Here is a 24764-nt window from a genome sequence, read left to right on the forward strand (position 1 = left end):
TGAGAGGAACACCGACCTGCATGATAGATACCAGCTAACTACCATCCTTGGCAGGATCTATCACGCAGCCACTAAATTCTACAATAAGCTCCACATGAGCACTAACCCTCTCATCTCCAATCTGGGGAATTACGACACCGTGGGGCTGCGATACCGCAGACCTAAAGATATCTTAAACAAACCACACTAGGTTCGGCGCTGTCGTGGTCCCACGGACATCCAACATAATGTAAGTCAACATCATCCTACCCCTCGGGGTACAGGCCATACCCTGGTCAATTAGATCCCTTATCAACAATCCACACAACGTCACAACAATGCAGTTCCAGTCTAATCTTACCAAGAAATAGCACTCAAGGCCTTTAATTGGTCGATGGGCTAAAAACATCATTGGTCCCTCGGGACCTCTGATGAGGTGGCTTCATCTGGAATAATAATAATAATAATAATAATAATAATAATAATAATAATAATAATAATAATAATAATAATAATAATAATAATAATAATAATAGGCTAATATTTACCATGGTCGGCAGTCCTAAAGATGGTTTCCCGTTGTTTCCCATTTTCATAACAGGTAAATGTACCTTAATTAAGACCACGGTCGTTTCCTTCTCACTCCTAGCCCTTTCCTGTCCCATCATTGCCAGAAGACCTATTAGTGCCACGTAAAGTAAATATTAAAAAGAAAAATAGATGTACGTCTTCCCTTCGTACCGTTTCTTGATACAGCGTCGGAGATGAGGTGAGATACATTTATATGGCATTTATTTACGACCGGATGCCCATCTTGACGTCAACCACAGTTGAGCAGGTAATGAAGGATGTGGAAGGAATCAGTTATGGCCTGTGAATAGAAAATGTCCCTTCATTTCCCTGGAAGGGAAATGAGAAACCACAGAAAACCATTCTCAGGACGGCCGATGGTGGGATTCGATCCGTCGCATCTCAGGAATGCAGAGCTTGGCTGCATAATAATAATAATACGGCACAGAATTTGTAGTCAACAAAAAGATTCTGGACTGCAACACAAATTTCACCTCTGTGAATAGCAGAATCTCGACTCTGTCAATTCGAAGCACAAACAATATATATATATACTATTGTGAACGTTCATGCGCCGATAAACCAAGCGAACAGGAGAGACCCGGAGGGAACTGACGGATTCTGGGAAGAACTTGAGGATATTTTATCCCAAGATTCCACACAAACATACCATCACCTTAGTTGGAGATTTCAATGCCAAGGTAGGCAAAGAGAGAAAATTTCGAAACATCGTTGGAAACTATCCTGCTCACCAGAGAACAAATCATAATGGTGAAAGGCTAATAGAGCTGTGTAAGGCATTTAACTTCGTAATGAAGTCTACTGCTTTCAAACACCTGCCCAAGAAGCAGAAGACCTGGAAATCCCCAAATCTCCAAATCCCCAAATCCCCTCCCCCCAATTGGTGAATTCCAGATTGATCATGTCGTGATCGCATGGAATGCTAAAAGAGAAATTGAAATGTGAAAGTTCTAAGAAATGCGAAATTAGACTCAGATCACTATCTACCCTGAATAAAAAACAAACTGCTCCCGGGAAACACAAGGTGAGTTCGAGCCTAAAGGGTTGAAAGGTCTGATAGAGAAAGCTAGGATCTAACCTCGAGTTCACGAAGAAACTGCAATCCTTGGATGCAGAGAACTGGAAACAATTGCTCGAGGCCATGGTCGAAACAGCTAAAGAGACGGTTCAGCCTACTATCCCCAGGAAGCATTCTTGGTGGAACAGTGAATGCATGCAGCGATAGGCAAAGACAGTTCGCCTAGCACAAATGGAACTCGCTTAAGAACCAAGTCAACTGGACAAACTTTTTGAATGAAAGAAAGTTTGCAGCATAAACCATCCGCAACGTTAAACGTGCTTTCGATGAATACCAGCGGGCTCAAATTGATTAGGATTTCAAGAACAATACACCCGACTTTTAAAAAACACTCAAAAAACTTGAGGAAATACAACTCATCGAGCCTACAGTTCAGAGATTCTTATGGAAAACTAGTCCATAACAAGGAAAACTGCCGGGTCTTTGCAAAATACTTTGAATCCCTTCTTAAATGGGAGGCCCCAATATCCAGTTTCACATTTGACGACAAGGAACAAGTCCACCCAGATTCAGTCCCATCCACAAAATAGGAAATCAGACAGATCATCCAATCCTTGAAGAACAATAAAGCATCGGGTGAAGATAATAGCTCAAGTGTGGAAATTTTCTAGTGACAATGTAGTGGAGAAATTAACAGACATCATACATGAAGTATGAAATACTGAAAGACTTCTAAGTGACTGGACACCCACCCTAATCCACCCACTTCATAATGAAGGTGGCAAGTCGGATGTTAACAACTGTCCTTTCATATCTTAAACTAAGGATCAAGGCTTTTGTAGTAACGTTCATCGACTTTAAGAAGGCCTATGATTCATTTTTAGCTGTTTGCTTTACGTCGCAACGACACAGATAGGTCTCATGGCAACGATGGGACAGGAAATGCCTAGGAGCGGGAAGGAAGCGACCGTTGCCTTAAATAAGGTACAACCCCAGCATTTGCCTGGTGTGAAAATGGGAAACCATGAAGAAGCATCTTCAGGGCTGCCGACAATGCTCACTATCTCCCGGATGAAAGCTCACAACTGCGCGACCCTAACCGCATGGCCAACTCGCCCGGTACCTATGATTCTATTCACAGAACTACCTTAATTCAGATCCTAAAGGATTTTGGCTTAGATGGTAAAACAAGAGCGGTGGTCCAACAGACACTCACCAACACCATCTCAAAAGTGAAGTTCAGAGGGGAGACTTCAGATGTCTTCGAAGTACGGACAGACGTTAGGCAGGGAGATGGCCTCTCACCTCTGCAGCTCAGCTGAGTTTTTGAGAAAGAGATCCGTTAATGTCGCAGAGAAATGAGGTATGAAGGAGTCGAAAGCGGAGTCAGACTAGGCCACAAGAACAAGAACCTTGCAATTGACTGTCTTGCATTTGGAGACGATCTTGCAGTTTTCGCTGGTTTCCTGGATGTGGTCACGAAGCAGATCAACCAGATTCAAACACAAGATGAGAAAAGGGCCTCCAGATCTCATTTGAGAAAACGAATTTCATTACAAATATCAAACTGGCGCCAAGTGACCTAGTAGGGACCCACGGGAAAGACAAGCGGGTAGAAAAAATTAAGTATCTTGGAGAATGGGTAGAACCTAACTTGTCCGAAAAAGGGGACATGGTTCAGTGGGGTACAGAAATATCTGCAGGAGATTGGTATCTCATTTGAAGATATCCAGGATCTTGGCCCACTTGAGAAAAACCTCCAAGAATATCGAAGCTTCCAACCAAAGCCGAAGTTTAAAACTGGAAAGGCATGGACGAAAAATCGAAAGGAACAACACCATTGACTCGGCCTCCCGTCCCAGCTAAGACTGCTCCAGAGCCAACTTACCCCACCGCTTTTATAGCCGCTTGGGCTAGCGCGTGTATGGGGAAGTCAGCACTGGCGCAGCCGCACTGGGGCGGGAGGCTATCGTGTCGTGAGACCCCTGAAGAGTGGTCCCACCGTGCTTATTTTATTATTATAGGTTACACAATACATGAGCGACAAGAAACATACATACAACAAACAAAGTATAAGCAATCACAAAAATAACAATACATCCTGCTAAAAGGCAGCCATCTCTCACGCAACCTTGCGAGGACTGCGACGTGTCAGCCTCCTGGTTCCTGGTTGTGGTCGGCGACGTCTGCGAGGTGGCAAGTATAGGACCATGCCTGATCTTTCGGCCGTCGTCGGCGATGGATTTGGACTCCGCCGGACTCAGGGGAGTTCGTCCGGTGGTGGAGTAACTGTCGCTGCATCTACTGTGGAGCGGCTGCTGGTGCTGCTGCTGCGGCCACTCCTCTCCCTCTTTCGGCCCGTCCGCCACGACCCCACCCCCTGGTAGCTCTGGTGCGGCTGACCCGTGTCCGCGGAACAGGTGGGAATTGGAAGCCCGGCGGAAGCTCGGCGATTTCGTCTCCTGTCGCCTGATCCAGTTGGATGGCGGCGTTCCAGCCTCGAGAAAGGGAAATATACAAGAGATTGGCCCTGTTGAACGCGTACTTGCGTTGTGCGTGGTCCAGGCTGTACCAGGCTGACAGGAGCCAAAGAGTGGTCGTCGTATCGTGGTGGTCTCGTCCTGCTGGTATGGATGGTAGGAGTGCTTCGAGGGCCGTAGCAATCTGGTAGACTCTGTAGTCCGCTGGTACTTTCAACCTCTTCGGATAGTTGTTCGGTCGGAGCTACCGAAAGGGCAGCTCCCCTACTTCGGAGTTGTCGCCGCCCCCGTCGTCCAACTCTCGGCCGTCCTCTAAAAAATGTTGGGTCAATATTAAAGCTCAAAGGAAACAGTTGAAATGACGTGGTACTTAATTGGCCGAAAAGAAACAAGAACGAGAGAAATAATAATAATAATAATAATAATAATAATAATAATAATAATAATAATAATAATAATAATAATAATAATAGTTCCAAGGTATTTGTGGAACAGCAGAGGTGAAAGAAGGTGCGGGGGTGAACAGGTCCCAAAATACGAAATTAAAGTTAAGATAAAATTTAACAAGGTTATATTTTCTTTCCAAGATTAAGAAATAACAAGAATGGCAGGTACAGAGTAGCGAAGCAACCAATCGAGAATGTACAATTACAGAGTTACAGGATTTGGGCTCCGAGAGCCAGACACACATTTCTTGAGCAGTAAGCCCAACTTTACCCATACATAAGGTTTAACAACGGGGCAGAAAACCCCAATCATACCCAGGAGCACTTGCTCCCTATTACTCAGAAAAGCCTGCTCGAGGCACACAGAAACCAAATTTCAAAAGAGCAATCCGCTCTCAAAGTTTAATCCTCTCAAAGGCCACACCAAACTCGACTTTCAAGCTGTCCTCCAAGGACATAGACACAGGGGTAAACATACCCAACCTACTGAGGCCTATTCACCAAAGAAACAGGACAATTACATGGCCCCAAAATACCAATTTGAGAGGAGGCGAAATTGCACTCCTAATACATTTTGTTTAAAACCTACTTGGCACTAGGCCGTTAATGCAAGGGCTAATCCCATACTAAAGAGGTGACTTTTAGAAGGAAACAATTTACATTACGTTAAGGAAGAAACGGTTGCGAAAATAAGTTCACCTCAAGGCAATATGAGTGGGAGCTCGAGAGGGTTAAGCACTCTCTATCCCAATATGTAGTTTAAAAGATAGAATAGATACTAAGTGTCTTTACATTTTAGGGGAAAAGTTACATGGTGGAAAGGCTTCGGACCTGCCCCGAGAGACAAACTGCTGAGCTGACAAGAAAAGAAGTTATTAAACGGCCATTACCTGGTGGCTGAACTGCTGCACGAAGAAAGAGGCGCTTCCCGCCCCCTGCTACGTACTTTACACACTGAAAGATGTTACTGAAGTGGCGCGGAGACCCGAACATCAGCAGTTTATATACTCTCGCGGAAAGTTCGAGGCTTTTCAGGAATGAGAACACCCTCCCACAAGAATTTTATTGGCTAGGGTTAAGCAACATATCCAAGTTGAAGAAGATACACCTGATTGGTCATAAATTAATTAAAGAAATTCGGGATTGGCTAAATTCAAAACAAGGGGAAAGAAAGGGTTAATATTGCCAACTTAAACAATGACTGAAAGAAATTTAACAAAGAACAAACTTATGAATTCAAAATTTCTCCAAAAACATAGTTCTTTCACTTCGCACTAGGGTACACAATTGTAGTTCTTCAGTAGTGCCATCTGGAAGACAATGTCCACACTTCTTACTACAGGCAAAACAAAAATACATCGAAAACAACCCAGTTCAGAAACTTCAAAATTTCCAAGTAGTGACATCTTCTGAGAAACTTGAAAATTAACCCAGTAGATAGAGTTCAGACTTCCTCCAGTAGAGGAGTTTCAACTGGCGCAAAGTTTGAATGAGCGGCGTGGAGGTGTACCACCCGATACAATAATAATAATAATAATAATAATAATAATAATAATAATAATAATAATAATAATAATAATAATAATAATAATAATAATAATGGCAGAAACTCGACAAGATCAAATACGAATCACAGGATGCCTATAGGACCTGGAGATTGTAAGGGAATACGTATAGGTGGGTCAGTCATCACAGACACTGGAAAATATGAAAGAGATAATATGGCGTATTATCCACGGTAGAACTGCAATGATTAACCTCACGAAGACCTGGCACACCTGGGCAATATCAAACACGAGGAAGATGCGCTTGGTTGAAACACTAGTGTTTTTGAGATGTACTGTTGCTGGGAAATGCTTCGATTACCTTAGGTGGAAACAAGAAACAACGTTTCCATCATACGAGGGGCGTACTATATTGTTTTACACTTTATGATTTGTACGTCTGGGTATGGTTCACATTTCATTTTTGAAGGTGGTGACGTGTAACTAGTGTCTTATTACACCGTTTGGTAGCAGTACATGCACAGGGGCAAACGAATGCACTCGTCACAGCCATTAATTTCATAAAAACACTGTCAGCATAGGAGCTTACAACATGGAAAGCAACCGTCAGGGACAGCGCAATACGACTTGGTTCCTATGGACAGAAAGCGTGACCACAGAAGAAATTCATCGGCGCTTGGTGGCAGTCTGTGGAGAACATGTGCCGTCACGGATGTCAGTTTACAGCTGGGTGGAAGGTTGGAAAACAGGGCGCATATCGGTTGATGAGGGAACCAGTTCTGGAAGGACTGTGACAGTGTCAACACCAGCCAACATATACCGGATGAAACAGGCCATCCAAGGAAACAAATACACCACATTTACGGAAATGGAGGCAGCCACGGGAATTAGTCGAAACACCCCACAGCGGATCGTGCACGGCCACTTACAGTTGGGAAGGTGTCATCCACGTGGGTGCCTAGACTCTTGTCTGCGGACGAAAAGCAGAGGCGCGTGGACGTGTGTAGAAAACTTTTAACGCCATTATCAAGATCTAGCCGACTTCATGGTTTGGCTTATAGCTGTTGATGAGACATGGCTCCATTACCATGAGCAACAAACGAAACAACAATCGATGCAATGGAAGCATAGGGGCACCAAGTGATTAATCACCTGTTCGGGAACATGAAGAAACCTCTGCGTAGTCGCCGTTTTGCTGATTTTGCAGAAATGGATACAGCTGTCAATGCATGGGTACGCAACATTGCGAAAGAATGGTCTCAGAAAGGTGTGGAGAGACTAACACATCGATGGCAAAAGTGCATACAGTTGCAATGAGATTATGTTGAGAAGGTGGACGCAACAACTGATCTGTAATGTACTCCATTTGGGTAGAAAAAAATACTGTAAAACAATATAGTCCGCCCTTAGTATGTGAAATGAACATTATGAATCATGAAACATCCCGTGTGAGTGTTACCTCCAGTTTCTTGGCCAAATTTTCTGAAGAGTGTGCCAGAATTTGATCATTCGGTATGTTCACAGAAGCTTGCAGACTGAACGCTGAAAGGCATAAGATTCTATAATGATGCCCTTCGAGTTGATATCCTCAATTGAAGGGTTAATGAAGTTGAAATAATTATGAATGAAATTGGGTGAAAGGGATCGGCTGTGGCCTATGGATTGGAACTGTCCGGGCATTTTCCCGGAAGTGAAAGTGGGAAACCACAGAAAGCCACTCTCAGGACAGCCGATGAGGGGTTCAAACCCACTTGTCTCTCGAAAGCAGAGCCCTGATCCATAACCGTAGCGCGCTGACATGCGCGATCAATCCCCTCGGTCCCAAACATCTTCATACAGAGGGAAGACCTTTTTCCTTGTCAATAATCGTGAATATCTCTTTTGTTGCAGGTAAAATGCCATTGTAACGTCAAGGCCTAATAAGTCGAAAGTTAATTTCGAGTACAATGTGGTCGTGAAAATAAAACATTCTACCAGATTGAATGTTGTATACCAGATGCGAATTAATAATATACCTCCCATGGAAGTTCTCAGAATATTGCCAACAAATTGAGAACGTTGTGTAAAATTGTGATATTTAGTATTGCCGTGTCAATACCATTGAAGAATAGTACCAAGCGAGTGGCTGTGGGGGTTGGATCACGTAGCTGTCAGTTTGCATGCGGTAGATAGTGCGTTCGAACCCCACTGTCGGTATCCCTGAAGATGTTTTTCCGTGGTTTCCTACTTTCACACCAGGCAAATGCTGGGGCTGTACCTTAATTAAGGCCAAGAGCGTTTCCTTCCCAGTCCTAGCCATTTCATATCCCATGGTCCCTTTAAGACCTATCTGTGTCGGTGCGAGGTAAAGCAAATTGTAAGTTAAAAAATTAATAATAATTGAGAAACAAACAAATGTTTTCCCCATATATGGAGACTTGAGGGACAGCCCTGTGTACTAGTTATTTACGTACCGAGACGGTTTGCAGTACGGTTAGGTTCCTGTAGCTGTGAGCTTGTATTCGGGAGGTTGTGAGGTAGAATCCCACCGTCGGCAGCCTTCAAGATAGTTGAACGTGGTCTCCAATTTTACACCAGGCAAATGCTGGGACTGTACCTTAATTAAGGCGGTGGTGCTACCTTCCCAATCCTAACCCTTTTCCATCTTTCCATCACCAGAAACCTTTCGAAGTGTTTGTCCGACTTTAAAAAGGTAGAGAAATAAACGTTATAAGGGCCGAGGGCCGAAAGTCAGGTATTACTTCTGATTTGAGAACAGATGGACCAAATTTCTCCCCTGTAAAGTACAATATTTTCTTTCATACTATGTCGAATGTATGTTTTAAAAGTCTCAGTATGCTGAGTTATGGTCCCAGAATTAATACAGCATGCTTACTTCAGGGCGTGTCCGACTCGTTGGCTGAATGGTCAGCGTACTGGCCTTAGGTTCAGAGGGTCCCGGGTTCGATTCCCGGCCGGGTCGGGGATTTTAACCTTCATTGGTTAATTCCAATGGCCCGGGGGCTGGGTGTTTGTGTTGTCCCCAACATCCCTGCAACTCACACACCACACATAACACTACCCTCCACCACAATAACACGCAGTTACCTACACATGGCAGATGCCGCCCAGCCTCATCGGAAGGTCTGCCTTACAAGGGCTGCACCCGGCTAGAAATAGCCACGCGAAAATTAAATTACTTCAGGGCGTGCCTTTCAAACAGTCTATGCCATACATGAAAGAATGAATGTCATCAAGAAAGTCGATATGTGCGTTAATTCGCCCGCATGACGCAGTGTAGCCATGGAAGTATCCTAGTGACTGTTTTACACGCATCAAACATGCTTTGTGTTGGCAGAAGTTGGGTGCGGTAGCTAACTAACGTGTCATTAATTTCCACTTTCAACATTATTTAAAGAACGGAAACTTATATACTGCACTGTAATAGAATAGTATGGAATCGTTTTAATGCACCACAATTTCAGTTCGTTAATATACACGTAGGTCCTACCTCTACAATGCTACAACTGTGAATGTGTTATGGAACAAGTCATGACTGATCCATTCATTCTTCAAGACACGATCTAACGTAAGTAACAATAAGCAGCCCAACTTCTCTTACAATTATTTTTTTTTTTTTTTTTTTTTTTGCCGACGTGATTTCCTGAATATTTTGAGTGTGAACAGTTAGAACACATCAAGTTAATTACCGGATGTTGTGACATTTCCTGCTCAAACTACAAGACGGTGTCCAGCAAAGAGAATGTCACTGGCAGTAAATCAAATGTAGGGATGGCTATTATTATTATTATTATTATTATTATTATTATTATTATTTTTATTATTATTATTATTATTATTATTTTTATTAAGAACTACATTACAGATGGGAGATATCCCGATGGTAGAGTCTGATTATAGTGGTAAAACTATGGATATCTGAAGAGCGAAATGAATAAAAAATAGGAATTATAACGTGAAAATAGAAATAAAAATGAACTATATTATCTATGTTATTTATTATTTTTATTCTTCTACCATTTTCTTTCACGTGGCACCGACGCAGATAGGTCTTACGGCAACGATGGGGTAACAAAGGACTAGGAACAAGAAGGAAGTGACTGTGGTTTTAATTAACGTACATCACCAGGATTTGACTCATGTGAAAATGGGAAACCACTGAAAATCATCTTCAGGGCTGCTGAGAATGGGACTCGAACCCACTATCTCCCGAATGCAAGCTGATAGCTACGTCACTCAAACCACCCGACCACTTGCTCAGTATGTTAGTTACTGCCACCGACCCCAATGAATAAGTTTGGTGAGGAAGACAATAATTACATTGATGTTCTACACATTGTACTAAAGAAGAGATAAAGGTTCTGCAAGGTTAGGAAGAGGCAATTTGCGTGAATGAAACTTAAGCAACAACATGACCATGTGATGATGGAAGAGCTTCATACATTGGCTGCCATGCCCGTCAGTTTGATACATCTCTAGGGTACCTTGTGAGGCCATGTAGTGTATATAATTTAAATACATGTTCAAAGGCCTAGTTTCAGGCCCATGTATAATCTCTATACACATTTACTACTTACTTAGCGTGTAAATTCCTCATGGGGTAGTTCAATGAGTATTTTTGTAGTTAATATTAATTAACTTTATTTCTCGCGTAAATCCGAATGGAGTAATATTAAGTGTATATTATACAGGTGATTGCCGGCCCCGTGGTGTAGGGTTAGGGTGCCTGCCTCTTACCCGGAGGCCCCAGGTTCGATTCCCTGCCCGATCACGGATTTTTACCTAGACCTGAGTGCTGGTTCGAGGTCAACTCAGCCTACGTGATGAGAATTGAGGAGGTATTTGACGGTGAGATAAAGGACCCGGTCTAGAAAGCCAAGAATAACGGTCGAGAGGATCCGTCGTCCTGACCACAGGACACCTCGTAATCTGCAGGCCTTCGAGCTGAGCAGCGGCCACTTGGTAGGCCAAGGCCCTTCAAGGGCTTTAGTGCCATGGGGGGTGGGGTGTATACAGGTGATGGGAAACAACTTGAACCGAGTATACGAGCGATGGAGCATTGGCCATAGGCAATTTGAAAACACATACGCCGATATTTCGAGCCCTTGTCATTTTATACGCTGCTGAAATTAGTCAGATCGCTTCGCGGGCGAACTGCCACCACAGCGTGCTTGCTGTGTTGCGAGCCTATCAGCAGGGAGATTTTGTTTCAAGTTCCTCCCCTGGAGAAGTTTTATTCTTCTATTGGCGCTCTCAAGACGGTCGTAGGCCACGTGCAGATTTAGCAACACCGCCTCGCAAAGCCCATCTGAAATTGCCCACGAAGAGATCTGATTGGCTAACTTCAGCAGCTGATAAAGTGACAACGCGCGAGATATCGATGTATTTTTTCCAAATTACTACCCAGTATGGCCAACGCTCTAACGCTCATATACCCGGTTTAAGTTGCTTCCTATCACCCTAATTCGGGCAAAACTCCAGGCAAAAACGGAAAGCAATGTGGCCTGCGAGTGTGATTTACCATATAAGGCGTTGCAATCAATGTACTGAAGGTGACATGCTAGGGCATTACTCTCTAGGTAGAACGATTGAGGAGACATTCCCTGGAATACAAAGTTATGGAGGTTTAGACAAGCTTAAACACATTGTTTAGGACTGATGCAGTTAGAGAAGACGCGTGACTGAGTAAGTCAGCCGTAGGACTAAATAGCGAATGAAAGCAGGATATGCATACACAAAAACAATTTATTTCTACCATGGTAGCCACGGGACGTTAGAAGGTTAATGATCTCACATGAGGGGTAAGTATGTAATCTGCTGACTGTAATCGGAATCTTAGGATTGTAGTTAGCTTATCGGAATAAACACTTATCGAAGTCAATGAGAGAAGTAATCCACAATCTAACGTACAGTTGACGTTATCGAAACGATCACAAATATTTATTGTCTGCTGGAGGCGTGTTATATGACCAAAGTTTGTTTGATTGGTTGAAGTTTGTTCCATGTATCAGCAATAATTTGGCCATTTTATCGTCATAATAACTGATGTGTGGCTTAGATAATTCCTACTTCGTAAGTAGACAATTCGCGGCCATCGAGTATTAAAATTACGTGTTCAACACTCTAGTCACAAAAGTTTCTGAGCACGAACATTCCGCTGCTTTTCGACATAATACGGTATTTGAACTGTTACAGCGAGTATTCACGTACAAAGAGGTTGAATGTGATATATACTAATCTCTAGACATCAGCACTAATGTACTAAGGGATGGTAACACGTGCTCTTGGTTTATGTACTGAAGTCAGTAGTGACGTAGAAATGGAAAGTAGGGTGTACAGATGCCGGCAATTAGCTGTACACTTCTCCGCCCAACTCCTCCTGCATACTGCTTCAGCGTACATTTGCCACTGGCATAATCGTGTACGGTTGAACACACTAGTCAGAGGGCGATGTAGTGTGTTCTGTCTCCAGTTCCTAATGATAACAGCAACATTGTTAAGAAACAAATTATACCACCAGCTTCAAGAAAAGGAGCTAATTTCAGTGGTATAATTATCTCTTTTGTAAAAATTTTAAGCCTCCGTAGCTCAGGCGGCAGCACGCCGGCCTTTCACTGCTGGGTTCCGTGGTTCAAATCCCGGTTACTTCATGTGAGATTTGTGCTGTACAAAGCAGAGGCGGGACAGATTTTTCTCCGAATTCTCCGGTTTTGCCTGCCATCTTCCATTCCAGCAACACCTTCCAATATCATTTCATTTCATCTGACAGCCATTAATTATTGCCCCAGAGGAGTACGACAGGCTTCGGCAGTCGGCACAATTCCTATTCTCGTCGCAAGATATGGGCTTCATTCATTCCATTCCAGATCTGGTCGAATGGCCGGAAACAGGCTGTGAATTTTCACTTTTAAATGTTTAAATATAGAAATAAAACACGTAAATTTAAATTTCTTAATCTGTTTACCCTCCATGGTTGACTTTTCCCTCGGACTCAGGGAGGGATTCCACCTCTACCACCTCGAGGGCAGTGTCCTGGAGCTTCATACTCTGGGTCGGGGACACAATTGGGGAGGATGACAAGTACCTCGCCCAGGCGGCCTCAGCTACTATGCTGAACAGGGGCCTTGCGGGGGGATGCGAAGATTGGAAGGGATAGACAAGGAAGAGGGAAGGAAGCGGCCGTGGCCTTAAGTGAGGTACCATCCGGGCACTTGCCTGAAGGAGAAGTGGGAAACCACGGAAAACTACTTCCTGGATGGCTGAGGTGGGAATTAAACCCACCTCTACTCAGTTGACCTCCCGAGGCTGAATGGACCCCGTTCCAGCCATCGTAACACTTTTCAAATTTCGTGGCAGAGCCGGGAATCAAACTCGGGCCTCCGGGGTGGCAGCTAATCACACTAACCACTACACCACAGAGGCGGACAATAAGAAAGTCATGTATTGAAAATTACGCGAGGGTTTACTGGTTTTTTGACCAGGTAATCTTTGTCAGTATGGGAAATCTATGAAGTCTTCTGAATTATTCCTGTTTCCTGGCACATGTTTTTAATTGGGGTTTTACTTTATCTTGAAACTGATCATCCAAATGTCTCTAATCGAGGTTGTACACGCGTGCACAAGACACGGTATTTTCGATTTATATCGTTAAACTGTATCGGGTTTACTAAAATTTGGAATAACATCATTTGCTTCCTTCTGCATAAACGTGCTAGTTCCTTGCTCTGTCCATGCAACGTTCTACTTTTAAGTTTCGAGGAAATACCATGCATTTCATCAGAATTTGGTTAAACAATGAAACTGAACATGACTGTCGCTTGTGCCAGAGAATCTACTGTCGTGCGCGTCGATGTTATCAGACAGGCACGCATTCGGCTCGGTCCCCGCACTGCTCATTGCACCTCTCCCATCATTTCGCTCAAATGGCCAAGTGTACACTAACTGTCGGTATCTGTACTTCAGTCAGATTCATTTGTTAAGAAAAGTCCTCGTGCATGAAAGGAATATAAAGCATGTTTCAAATTCCTTCATTAAGGTAAACGTTTATGTATCAAAGAAATAAATTGTACACTTGATTCAGTCGTTGAGGCTAGCGAGTATACTCAAGTTAAGGTAAAATGTGGTTTGAGATACATTCGTTAAGGCGGTCTCAAGTCACACTTAACGGAATAACACTTACCGAAGTCAAGGAGAGATATAATCCGCAATCTAACCTACAGTTGACGTTATCTAAACGAGCACAAAATTTTGTCATATTCTGAAGGTGTGTTATGCGACCGTTGTTTGATTGATTGATTGATTGAAGGAGGTAAAGTGTCCCTGGGTAAACTATTCCATTTTCCAATTTCTAATTCCTCTCCCTATAAACGAATGCTTGCTCTAATTATTCCTCTTGAATTCCAAACATAATTTGATATTGCAGTATTAACTTTCGTACGTTTAAAATCTCCATTCAAACATTTTTCTTCTGCTAATGTAATTTCACGCCATCTCTCGATGGACAACTCGGAACATATTTTCTAGTGGTAAGTTGGCATCCTGGTATTGGTCCAAGGAGATTTTAACTTTCAGTAGTTAATTACAATGTGTGTGCCGTATTCAGCATTAGAATTCATCATAGGTAGGGTCCCATCCTCACAGACCCAAGGTGTCAAATCGAAAGACCTGCACCAGGCCGTTCTGATGCTTGATGATGCTTGTTGTATAAAGGGGCCTGACAAGGCCGTTCCGAAGACCACACCCAGTTATTATTATACTCTCAGGGTGAACCCGTTCTAATTACACTCGTACACGTAATAATTACTCTAAACTGAAAAGAAATCTAGGGGTCAATAAACTCTTCATCACAAAAACACTTGAAACCAAGGACAAACTGCAGTACTTTATCATATGTAGTAAGTTAATGGAGATATCTGAGAGCTCGGTTATCAGAAATGTCAACAATGAATGATCATTTTGTTATATAATTTTGTTTATACTAGAAGTTCACTTTCTTTCTTTCTTTCTTTCTTTCTTTCTTTCTTCTTTCTTTATTTCTTTATTTCTTTCTTTCTTTCTGTTTTCGGGAATGATACTTATAATAATTCTATCATAATGCATGGAGGTTCTTGCTGTAGTTCTTGGTAATTGACTGCACGGTCGCATCATTCGCTATGGCGCAATCTTGAATGCGTTTTGATATAACCAGCTATTATAGAGCCTGTTATAGTGTCTAAAACCGAAAATGTGTAGCTCAAATAATGAGTGTACTTATAAGAATACTCCTACATAGTTTTAGAGCAAAATGAGACAGGATGCCGCATGAGTTAACTTGAAAAACACTGAATTTGACAGGTTGAAATTCCTCGGCATTGACCTGTCAGATAAACTGGAACGCATAGTGGTGCAATAAAAATAGGCCTATATGGCCCTAAAAGAAGGAAGGAAGGAAGGAAGGAAGGAAGGAAGGAAGGAAGGAAGGAAGGAAGGAAGGAAGGATTAACTAAATTACGAAATATCGTATTATAAGAGGATATATCAAGGCGTAATCTGTTTTAAATGAAAGAGAGAAAGTTTATATTCTTAACAGTTCTCAAAGTTTGCACACCAGTTTTGATTTTCCAATTGTCATCTAGATCTGAAGTGGAACCCTACTGGGAGGATTCTCAAGCTAATTTTGCCGGGTAAACTACTTAGCATCGCATGGAGGCCCAATATTTTGTTTTCTCTTCAAAAAGTATACTATTTCGAACTTGACCGAAACCATTATCTTGGAATCGTGAGTCGACTAATGCGTTGCTGTCACAAGTGGCAAGTGTGATAAACACTTAATTCCCCTAGCAGTAAAATAAAGAAAATTATATATCAAATACAATAAAATTTTGCACAATTTTTCACGAAGGTTGGTGATATAGATTTTCTTCTTTTTATTTCGCTGGAATTGTGGGTGCGCACACTTTCATACATGTGGACCTGGTCCTCCTTTGAGGTCGGATCTCCTTCTTGATGCCGACAGTACGTAGAAGGATCTTGGTATGGATGATTAGTTATGTCATTGTCCGAAATATTTCTTTTTTCTGCGGCTTTAATCCTCATATTAGATACTCAGGACACAATACAGAAATAGTTTTGTACTAACGTTTTATCGGCTGAGTTACTACTGTTAAGTAAGACTGTTCGAAATTTCTTTTAGGAAATTGATGATGAAGATATAATTATTCATCTGTCTGTCTGTTAGGTCATCAGCTCAGAGGCTGGTTGGATCCTCAAATAGCACCACCAAAGGTTATGCTGTTATGGGGAAAACCCAAAAACCAATGGCAGCACCAAAATGAGGCGTACTAGGCAAGATGAAAAGTGAGGTAGTTTGCCATTGCTTTCCTCACTGGGTCAGAATTACTATTGCAGCACAACTGACCCTATGAGCAGCACCTTTCATAACACTCAGTTGCACTAGTCATGCTCTGAATGTCATTACTCAGCACTACCCATACCCCCAGCAACTTCCATATTGTCACAGCCATGGATGTTGACTGGGACTTCGGTGGAAGCTACACTTTACTCTGGCCTGTGCCAAGAGATGGATGCAAAAGTACTGTATCAATCAAGAAATGACAGCAGGCAGAATAATTATTCATATGAAAGTAATATAAAGTGGGATGACCAAATCCAGAACCAGACAAAGACATACTTCTCTCAAACAATCCGCTAAAATGATTTCAAAAAGTCAGAGATATGTTACATCATAATTGAGGACCAAAGATGGAAAAGGGTGAAACATGCAAAGTATGTTTTCCTGTAATAAGGGGTTGTATTAATCGTGCCTCATATGGTGCTAACTTGTGCATATGCCTGAGGTCATTAGTTTAGTTGGTAGGAAGTTCAACAGGTACAGCCACAGTCCAATGTGCCCAGCTGAGTTTGTTGGGGAAGGGTGAATGTGCCAGCGTTTCGCGCTGCAATTCTTCTGTGCTGTCCATTGTGTCAGCGTGCTATCACTCACGTGTTTTCTAATATCTGAGCCACTTAATTAAGGAAATGAAATTTATAGAAGCTAAATATCCGACTCGTTGGCTGAATGGTCAGCGTACTGGCCTTCGGTTCAGAGGGTCCCGGGTTTGATTCCCGGCCGGGTCGGGGATTTTAATCGCTTCTGATTAATTCTTCTGGCTCGGGGACTGGGTGTATATGTCCGTCCCAACACTCTCCTCATCATATTCAGACAACATACTACACTACCAACCACCACAGAAACAAGCAATAGTGCTTACATCCGTCCAGAGAGGGTTGGCGTCAGGAAGGGCATCCGGCCGTAAAAACAGGACCAAATCCACATGTGCGACGCAGTTCGCACCCGCGACCCCACAGGTGTGGGAAAAAGCGGCAGGAAAAGAATAATAAGAAGAAGAAGCTAAATATTGTTATGTAATGATATAAAATGTATTGATGTATTGTACTTGTACTTCAAAGGCCGTACGTAACCATTAATTCCTGGTCTCCTTTGGTGGAGAAGGAGGAAGTGCCATTGTGCTCGGGAACCCTATTATTGGCGTTTACTCGAAAGCATGTTTCTGGAACTTTCACCCTTTTCCATCTTTGGTCTTCAATTCTACTGAATACAGAAAAATTTAATGAACGATCCCAAAAGTAAGTATTTTACAACAAATTAAACTGTTTTATTCACAAAAGAAAGAGACATATCAACTGAAACATTATTATTTTAATAAATCTATACACCAACTTAGTTATATTTGGATGGCAGGAAATATGTTTAAGCTGAATTAGTCTATACTTGTATTTATCTGCTGAAGGTATGTCATTCAGAACCTTAGTGATATGCAACAGAATTTAATGGAATTCATTACGAGGAACATTTTGAAAATTAAATTTTAAAGTAACGATGGCCAGTAAATCTTGCCAGATAAGGGTAGCGAATTTCAGCACCTTCCGTACCACAGGAGTGAAGCGGGGTTGAACCAACAACGTGGGGTGAGCAGGTCAGTGCTTCTACCGTCTTAGACATTCAGCCCATTCCTTTCTTTCTATGGAGGGTATTTTTCATAAGCTTATACAGTATAGGAATATTTTGAATGAAAAAATTCCACACTACAAAAACGAAATAATTCACAACGGCTGATGTTTTAAATATTTTTCTTTTTCGCCGCTAGAAAATTGCTATTGTGCACTTGCAATTGATGGCTTTACTTGTTTTGTTTATTTGGTCCCTGCCGGGACAAGTAGCTCAGACGTTAGAGCGTTGACCTTCTGAATTCAAGTTGACAGGTTCGATCTTGGCTCAGTCCGGTTGTATTTGAGTTTGCTCAAATACTCCAGCCTCGTGTCGGTAGATTTCCCGGCACCTAAAGAAGTCGTATGGGAAAAATTACGGTACTTCAGCGTCTCCTAAAATCGTGAAAATAATTAATGTGACGAAAAACTATTATTATTATTATTATTATTATTATTATTATTATTATTATTATTATTATTATTATTATTATTATTATTATTATTATTATTTCGACCTTCCCTGTAATTCTATGTCGGCGAGGTTCTCACCATTCCCTAATCACCTATGTGTGGAGGTCAGCATGTAATTCCGCTCCTTACGTAATGAATGATTGGTGGGAGGGGAGGGGGGGAATCCCACACAGCATTGCGTTGTAACCTTTGTAGTTTCACCGTCTCCTTGGCAACGGAATAAGCAGCGGTTGGTCTAGTGCCATTGTTAGACAGATCATGTTATTCCTGCAAACGTTAACTATCTGCGTGGATTCATCTAGGAAAGTGACTTCTCAGTTGGTGATAAGTGACTCCTCACGCCAGGTTGAATGTTCAATTGGATGATAAAGAGGATGAAAGCAATCGCGTGCGAAGCACGTGACTAACCGCTCGGGGTTATAAGAACAAGAGGAGTCTCCTCCTGTTTCAGAGTCACCATCATGACTTCACTGAGTTTACTTGCAACACTTCTCGTGACACTCGCTGTCACTTCAAGCGCCGACCTGGAATGGTGGCAGACCGGCGTCATCTACCAGATCTACCCCAGATCTTTCATGGACAGTAATGGGGATGGAATTGGTGACCTTGAAGGTGAGTTTTATTATTATTATTATTATTATTATTATTATTATTATTATTATTATTATTATTATTATTATTATTACCAAACGAAACTGGAACAGATGGATTATTTCGAGTACCTAGGAAGTGTATTCCATGAGAATTGTAGAACACTAAGTGAGATTGAAGGAAGGTGCAGCAAAAGCGACCAACTCTATAAGAATGAGGTGAGTTCACAGACGAGGTTGTCTTTATATCGGTCTGTTTTCAGACTGAATTTACTGTATGGGGATGAAAGGTGGCGAGTGTTAGGATATCTTATTCATAAGTTGGAGGTAAAGGACATGAAAGTAGCGAGAATGATTGCAGGTACTAACAGGTGAAAACAACGGCAGAAGGGTACTCGGAATGAGAAGATAAACTTAACGTTGGGCACAAACTCTGTACATGAAAGTTTACGCATAAACCGGCTTCCGTTGGTGTGGTTATGTGAGGCTAATAGAGGAGTTTAGGTTACCTGGGAGAATAATGGACACGGCCATGGAGGGTAAAAGAACTAAAGTGAGACCAAGGTGGTGGTGATGATGATTTGACTTCAATTTCAGTGATGTAAATGTAAGAGGTGCAGAACTACACAAAGCCACAGAGCTAGTTACAAATAGAGGATTGTGGGGACGCTTGGGTAATTCACAGAGGCTTGCACGCTGAATGACGAAAATCATACTAATCTTTAACAAAGTTCTATATTATTATTATTATTATTATTATTATTATTATTATTATTATTATTATTAAATAATACCGACTCCCCCGGTGTAGGGGTAGTGCTCCAGCCTCTTACCCGGAGGAACCGAGTTCGATTCCCGACATGGTCACAATTTTCAACTGAATCTGAGAGCTGGTTCGAGGTCCATTCAGCCAACATGATAGCAATTGACGATCTATTTAACGGTGAGAGACTGTAGTTACCCCGTCTATGAAGCCAAGAATAACGCCGACAGGATTCGTCGTGCCCACCACACGACACCTCGTAATCTGTAATCTGCAGACCTTCGAGCCGAGCAGAGGTCGCTTAGTAGGCCATGGCCTATTATTATTATTATTATTATTATTATTATTATTATTATTATTATTATTATTATTATTATTATTATTATTATTATTATTATTATTATTATTATTATTATTATACTTTAGCAAACATGGCTGGAATCCTTCTATGTAAAACATTTTGCAGTAGTCCGACTCCATGGCTATATCCTTAGCATGTTTGCCTTCATTCCAAGGCGTTCCGGGTTCGATTTCCGCCCGAATAGAAGATTTTAACTATTGTGTAATTCCCCTGGCTCTTGGTGTTTGTGTCGTCTTTATCATTAGAATTCATATTAGGTAGAGCGCTACTTTCAGAGAGGCGCAGGTCATCTATGGCGCGTTGACTCGAAAGATTTGCACCAGGGCTCTCCGGAGACCACACGGTATTATTTGTTTCTCATCAGGCCAAGGTGTCATTCACATTACACAATACACCTATTGTTGTATTATTGTTTTAATCAACAGTCCACAAGCAGTTTTGATGCAGCTCTCTACGCCACCCTGTCCTGTGCTAAACTTTTCATTTCTACATTACTACTACATTCTACATATGCTCTAATTTGATTATCATATTCATACCTTGATCTACCCCTACCCTCCTTCTTCTGGTAAGATTGCGCTAAATCGTTCTCTTATTACCAATTCGATTCAGCATCTCTTCATTTGTGATTGGATCTATCCATCTCACCTTCAGCATTCTTGTAAAACCACGTTTAGATAGACCTCATTGTTTGAGAAGCCTTTCTCGTGAACAGTCGAGATTTTCTTCTGAAGACGCAGATCAAAGTTCTCTGTGATACGTAAAGAATTTCACCTATTTTCTTGACATGCCACAAGCCCAAAAGCCTATATCATGTCTACAGTATAAGTACGGGCCGTGAAAGCATCAATGGTAACACGTTTAAATAGCTTTTATTGAGGTAGTTATTGTTCATGTTTCGCTTCTAAGCAATGCTACCCTTCAGACGAAAACGAAAACCTCTGTATAATTCCTATATCAATGTTCCAAATGAGAAAATTTCTTTTCTTAAGAAAGACCTTCCTTGCATTTTGTGTCCTCCTTATTTCTGCCATCGTTAGTTATTTTACTACCGAAGTAACAATATCCATCTACTTCCTTTATTACTTCATTTCCTAATCTAACATTTTCTACATTACCTGACTTCATTCGACTGCACTCCAGTACTTTTCTTTAGGACTTATTTATTTTCATCCTCTACTCCTTCTCCAAGACTCTTTCCCTACCATTCAGAAATTTCTGCAAATCTTCTGCAGACTCAGAAAAAATGACAATACCATCGACAAATCTCAGATTTTTGATTTTCTTTCCTTGTATTGTGATTCCCATTCCGAATACCTCTTGGATTTCCTTCACCGCCTGTTCTGTATGAACACTGAAAAGGAGAGGGGTCATATTGTAGCCTTGCCTCACTGCATTCTGAATTGCCGCTTCTCTTTCAATGCCCTCGATTCTTATGACTCCAGACTGAATTTTGTACAGATTGTAGACAATTCTTCTTTCTCGATATATGATCACAATCACCCTCAGAATATTAAACCAATTAGTCCAATCAACATTATCAAATGCCTGTTCTATATCTTACTAGCTCAATGTAAGTACGCGGGCTTGTGCATCTTACACCTATTACAATAATATTATAAACACAAACTGATGATGTGTGTAGTGTATGTTAGTTACATTGTTTTATTGAAGTTCACCACTTAAAATCCGTGCCACATAGAACCCATTTTTTCGCTTTGACATGCCAAGACGACTGCTACTCTGTCAGATGGCTCGCAGATATTTCAGTGTCACGAATCAGCGTAACAACGTTATACTGTCAGAATGAAGTGAAGTTTTGGACTAAACTGCCTTTACATCGGTCTGTTATCAATTGACTTTGCTGTACAGGACTGAGAGATGGTCGTATTCATATTGCTAGTAACAGACATGGAGGTATCGAAAATAATAGCTGATATAAACAGATGGGAGCTATGTCTACGTATCTTGACTTTTATGACTGAGTTCGCTGCCTTTCTTATGAACCAGCTCCTCAACTAGTCTCGCAAAGATGAACGAACTTTCAGCCCAATACTAACATTCCTCGACTGATCTGAAATCGATAGTAGCTTACCACTTCATAACCTTTCTTTTATATTATTCTTGTCTTGTCTCCAATATCAAATTGGACCAAGTTCTAAGAAAGTATATATACTCAAAAATGTCAATTATTAATTTCTTACTATGTGGAAGTGTATACGTGACTCTTAGGCAATCGTATTCGTTCTGTGGATGAGTCGTGGAATTCTGGCTTCAGCATTCCAATATCGTGGGTTCAAACTCAACAAAGTAGTCTATTCTAAAGGGTGGGATAACGTCAATTCGGTACACTATGTCAGCATCTAAATTACCTTTGATAATTAAAGTTTCGTTAAAACTCAGCTAGTGTTCATTCTATATAGTTTCTGTTTTTCCGCCATCTGATAGGATAAAATGAAACGTTAGTACCGACACCCAGGCAGTCTATGGCCCATGAGATCAAAATGCTTACACATGGATGTTGAGGTCTTACAACTATTATTATTATTATTATTATTATTATTATTATTATTATTATTATTATTATTATTATTATTATTATTATTATTTAATAAGGTAAAATCTCTACTCATATTTTACTTACATGCTCCTGATACTTGACTGACAATTTGAGGAAAATATAATTTTTCAGGTATACGCCAAAAGCTGACCTATTTGAAGAACCTTGGCGTGACCGGCATTTGGTTGTCACCAATATACAAGTCTCCCATGGCGGACTTCGGATACGACATCGCAGACTTCAGAAACATAGCTGAGGAGTATGGTACAATGAATGACTTCGACAACCTTCTGAATGATACCCACGCTCTTGGTGAGTTAATTCAGTAATACAGTACTTTTACCGTCGCTATGCCAGTTTTTGTCCCTTTTATTTCCTTCTTATTCCTTTTCTATTCACATCATTTTATACCTCTTATTCCTATCCCGATAAATTCTAAAGCATTGAATTTGCCATAGCTGTAGGAATTTCACTCTTTTCTCTTGTAGAAACAACCCCTGATCTATTTTACACTGATTTCCTCGCCTTGCTGTAGTGGTTATATTTTGCTTGAAGGAATTAATATGAGTTGCATACCGTAAGAAAATATATTGAGTATTGTCTAGTACTGTATGTTCTAATATGTAATAAGTACAGTAATAAGCTACTTTCTTCTATGCAGTAATAGGGCATATGCAAAGTCAGCTTCTATAAATATGAATCCAAGTCTGAACAATCATTATTTCCTCAATATGTACACATTGGTTTTATATCTCCTGCAACACACTTACCTTTATACGACACATGGAGTGTAGTTTGGAGTCCAGGGGACATTTCTACAAAATATTTAACATACCTGACAAATTTGTTGTCCCTTTATGAGTAAAAGTAACTCTAGAGGAGAAAGGGAACACATTCAGTCCCAGATAAAATTACCATCAATAATTACATTCCTTATTTCGTTTTCGGAAAATCCCAATAGGAGGGGTGAAGAGGGGGCTGAAAATGGGTAAAAAAGTGGTTGAATGCCTTTAATGAGGACACCAATATCTCACAAACTGAAGGTATTACAGACCTGACAATTGGTATGTGGGATCTCTTTTATAAACAAAGAAATATTAATTTTTTGTTTCTGGAAAATCCAATTAATGGCGGTGTGTGAAAAGGGGGTGAATTTTTAAAATGAGTGTATCGATATCTCAAAATTTTTAAAGTTTACAGATGTAAAAATTGGTATTTAGAATCTCCTTTAAAAATAAAGAAACACGTAATTTTTGGTTTCCGGAAAATTCCAACAGGAAGGGTGAAAAAGGAAAAAAGGGGTTCAATGCCTTTAATGAGGATACTTATATCTCAGAATCTGAAGATATTAGAGACCAGAAATTTGGTATTTCGGATCTCCTTTAAAAATAAACAAGTATTTTTAGTTTTGAGAAAATCCAATTAATGGGGGTTAAACAGGAGTGACAAATTTGGGGTTAATTTTTAGAAAGACTATATCTACAGTATATCTCAGGAACGTAAAATATTACAGACGTAAAAATTGGTATTTGGAATCTCCTGTAAAAGTAAATAAACATAGGTGATTTATTTTTACTAACTCCACTTAAGGGGACCTAAGAATGCGGTGAAATTTTAAAATGAGCATTTCTAAAGTACATCTCAAAAACTTAACATGTTACCGAAGTGAAAAATAGTATTTTTATCTCTATTAAAAATAAAGAAACATGTATTTTTTATTTTCTGAAAAACCACTTGGGTGGAGTGGTAAAAGTGACTGAAGATGGGGTTGAATTATTTTAATTAGGATACTGATATCTCAAAAGCTGAAGATGTTACAGACGTGAAATTTGGTATTTGAAATCTCCTTTAAAAATAAAGGAATACGTATTTTTGGTTTTCGGAAATCCACCTAAAGAGGGGAGGGAAATTGAAAAATTAGTTGAATTATTTGTATGAGGATACTATTATCTCAAAAAGGAAAGATTTTGCAGACGTGAAAATTGGTATTTGGAATCTGGTATAAAATTAAA

At 40.8% G+C, this 24764-nt stretch overlaps 1 protein-coding gene across 1 annotated transcript in view; it reads left to right on the plus strand.

Annotated features, from left to right (window-relative positions):
- Positions 1-18746: 18746 nt before the first annotated feature.
- LOC136863457 (maltase A1) overlaps positions 18747-24764 on the plus strand; it is a 69406-nt gene continuing 63388 nt past the window's right edge. Inside the window, exons 1-2 of the mRNA XM_067139867.2 lie at positions 18747-19090; positions 22885-23064. Coding sequence (XP_066995968.2) covers positions 18940-19090; positions 22885-23064 — 331 coding nt within the window. The 5' untranslated portion in view covers positions 18747-18939. The remainder of the gene's footprint in view (positions 19091-22884; positions 23065-24764) is intronic.

Source organism: Anabrus simplex, chromosome 1 (genome assembly GCF_040414725.1).
Source record: "Anabrus simplex isolate iqAnaSimp1 chromosome 1, ASM4041472v1, whole genome shotgun sequence".
Taxonomy (NCBI): domain Eukaryota; kingdom Metazoa; phylum Arthropoda; class Insecta; order Orthoptera; family Tettigoniidae; genus Anabrus; species Anabrus simplex.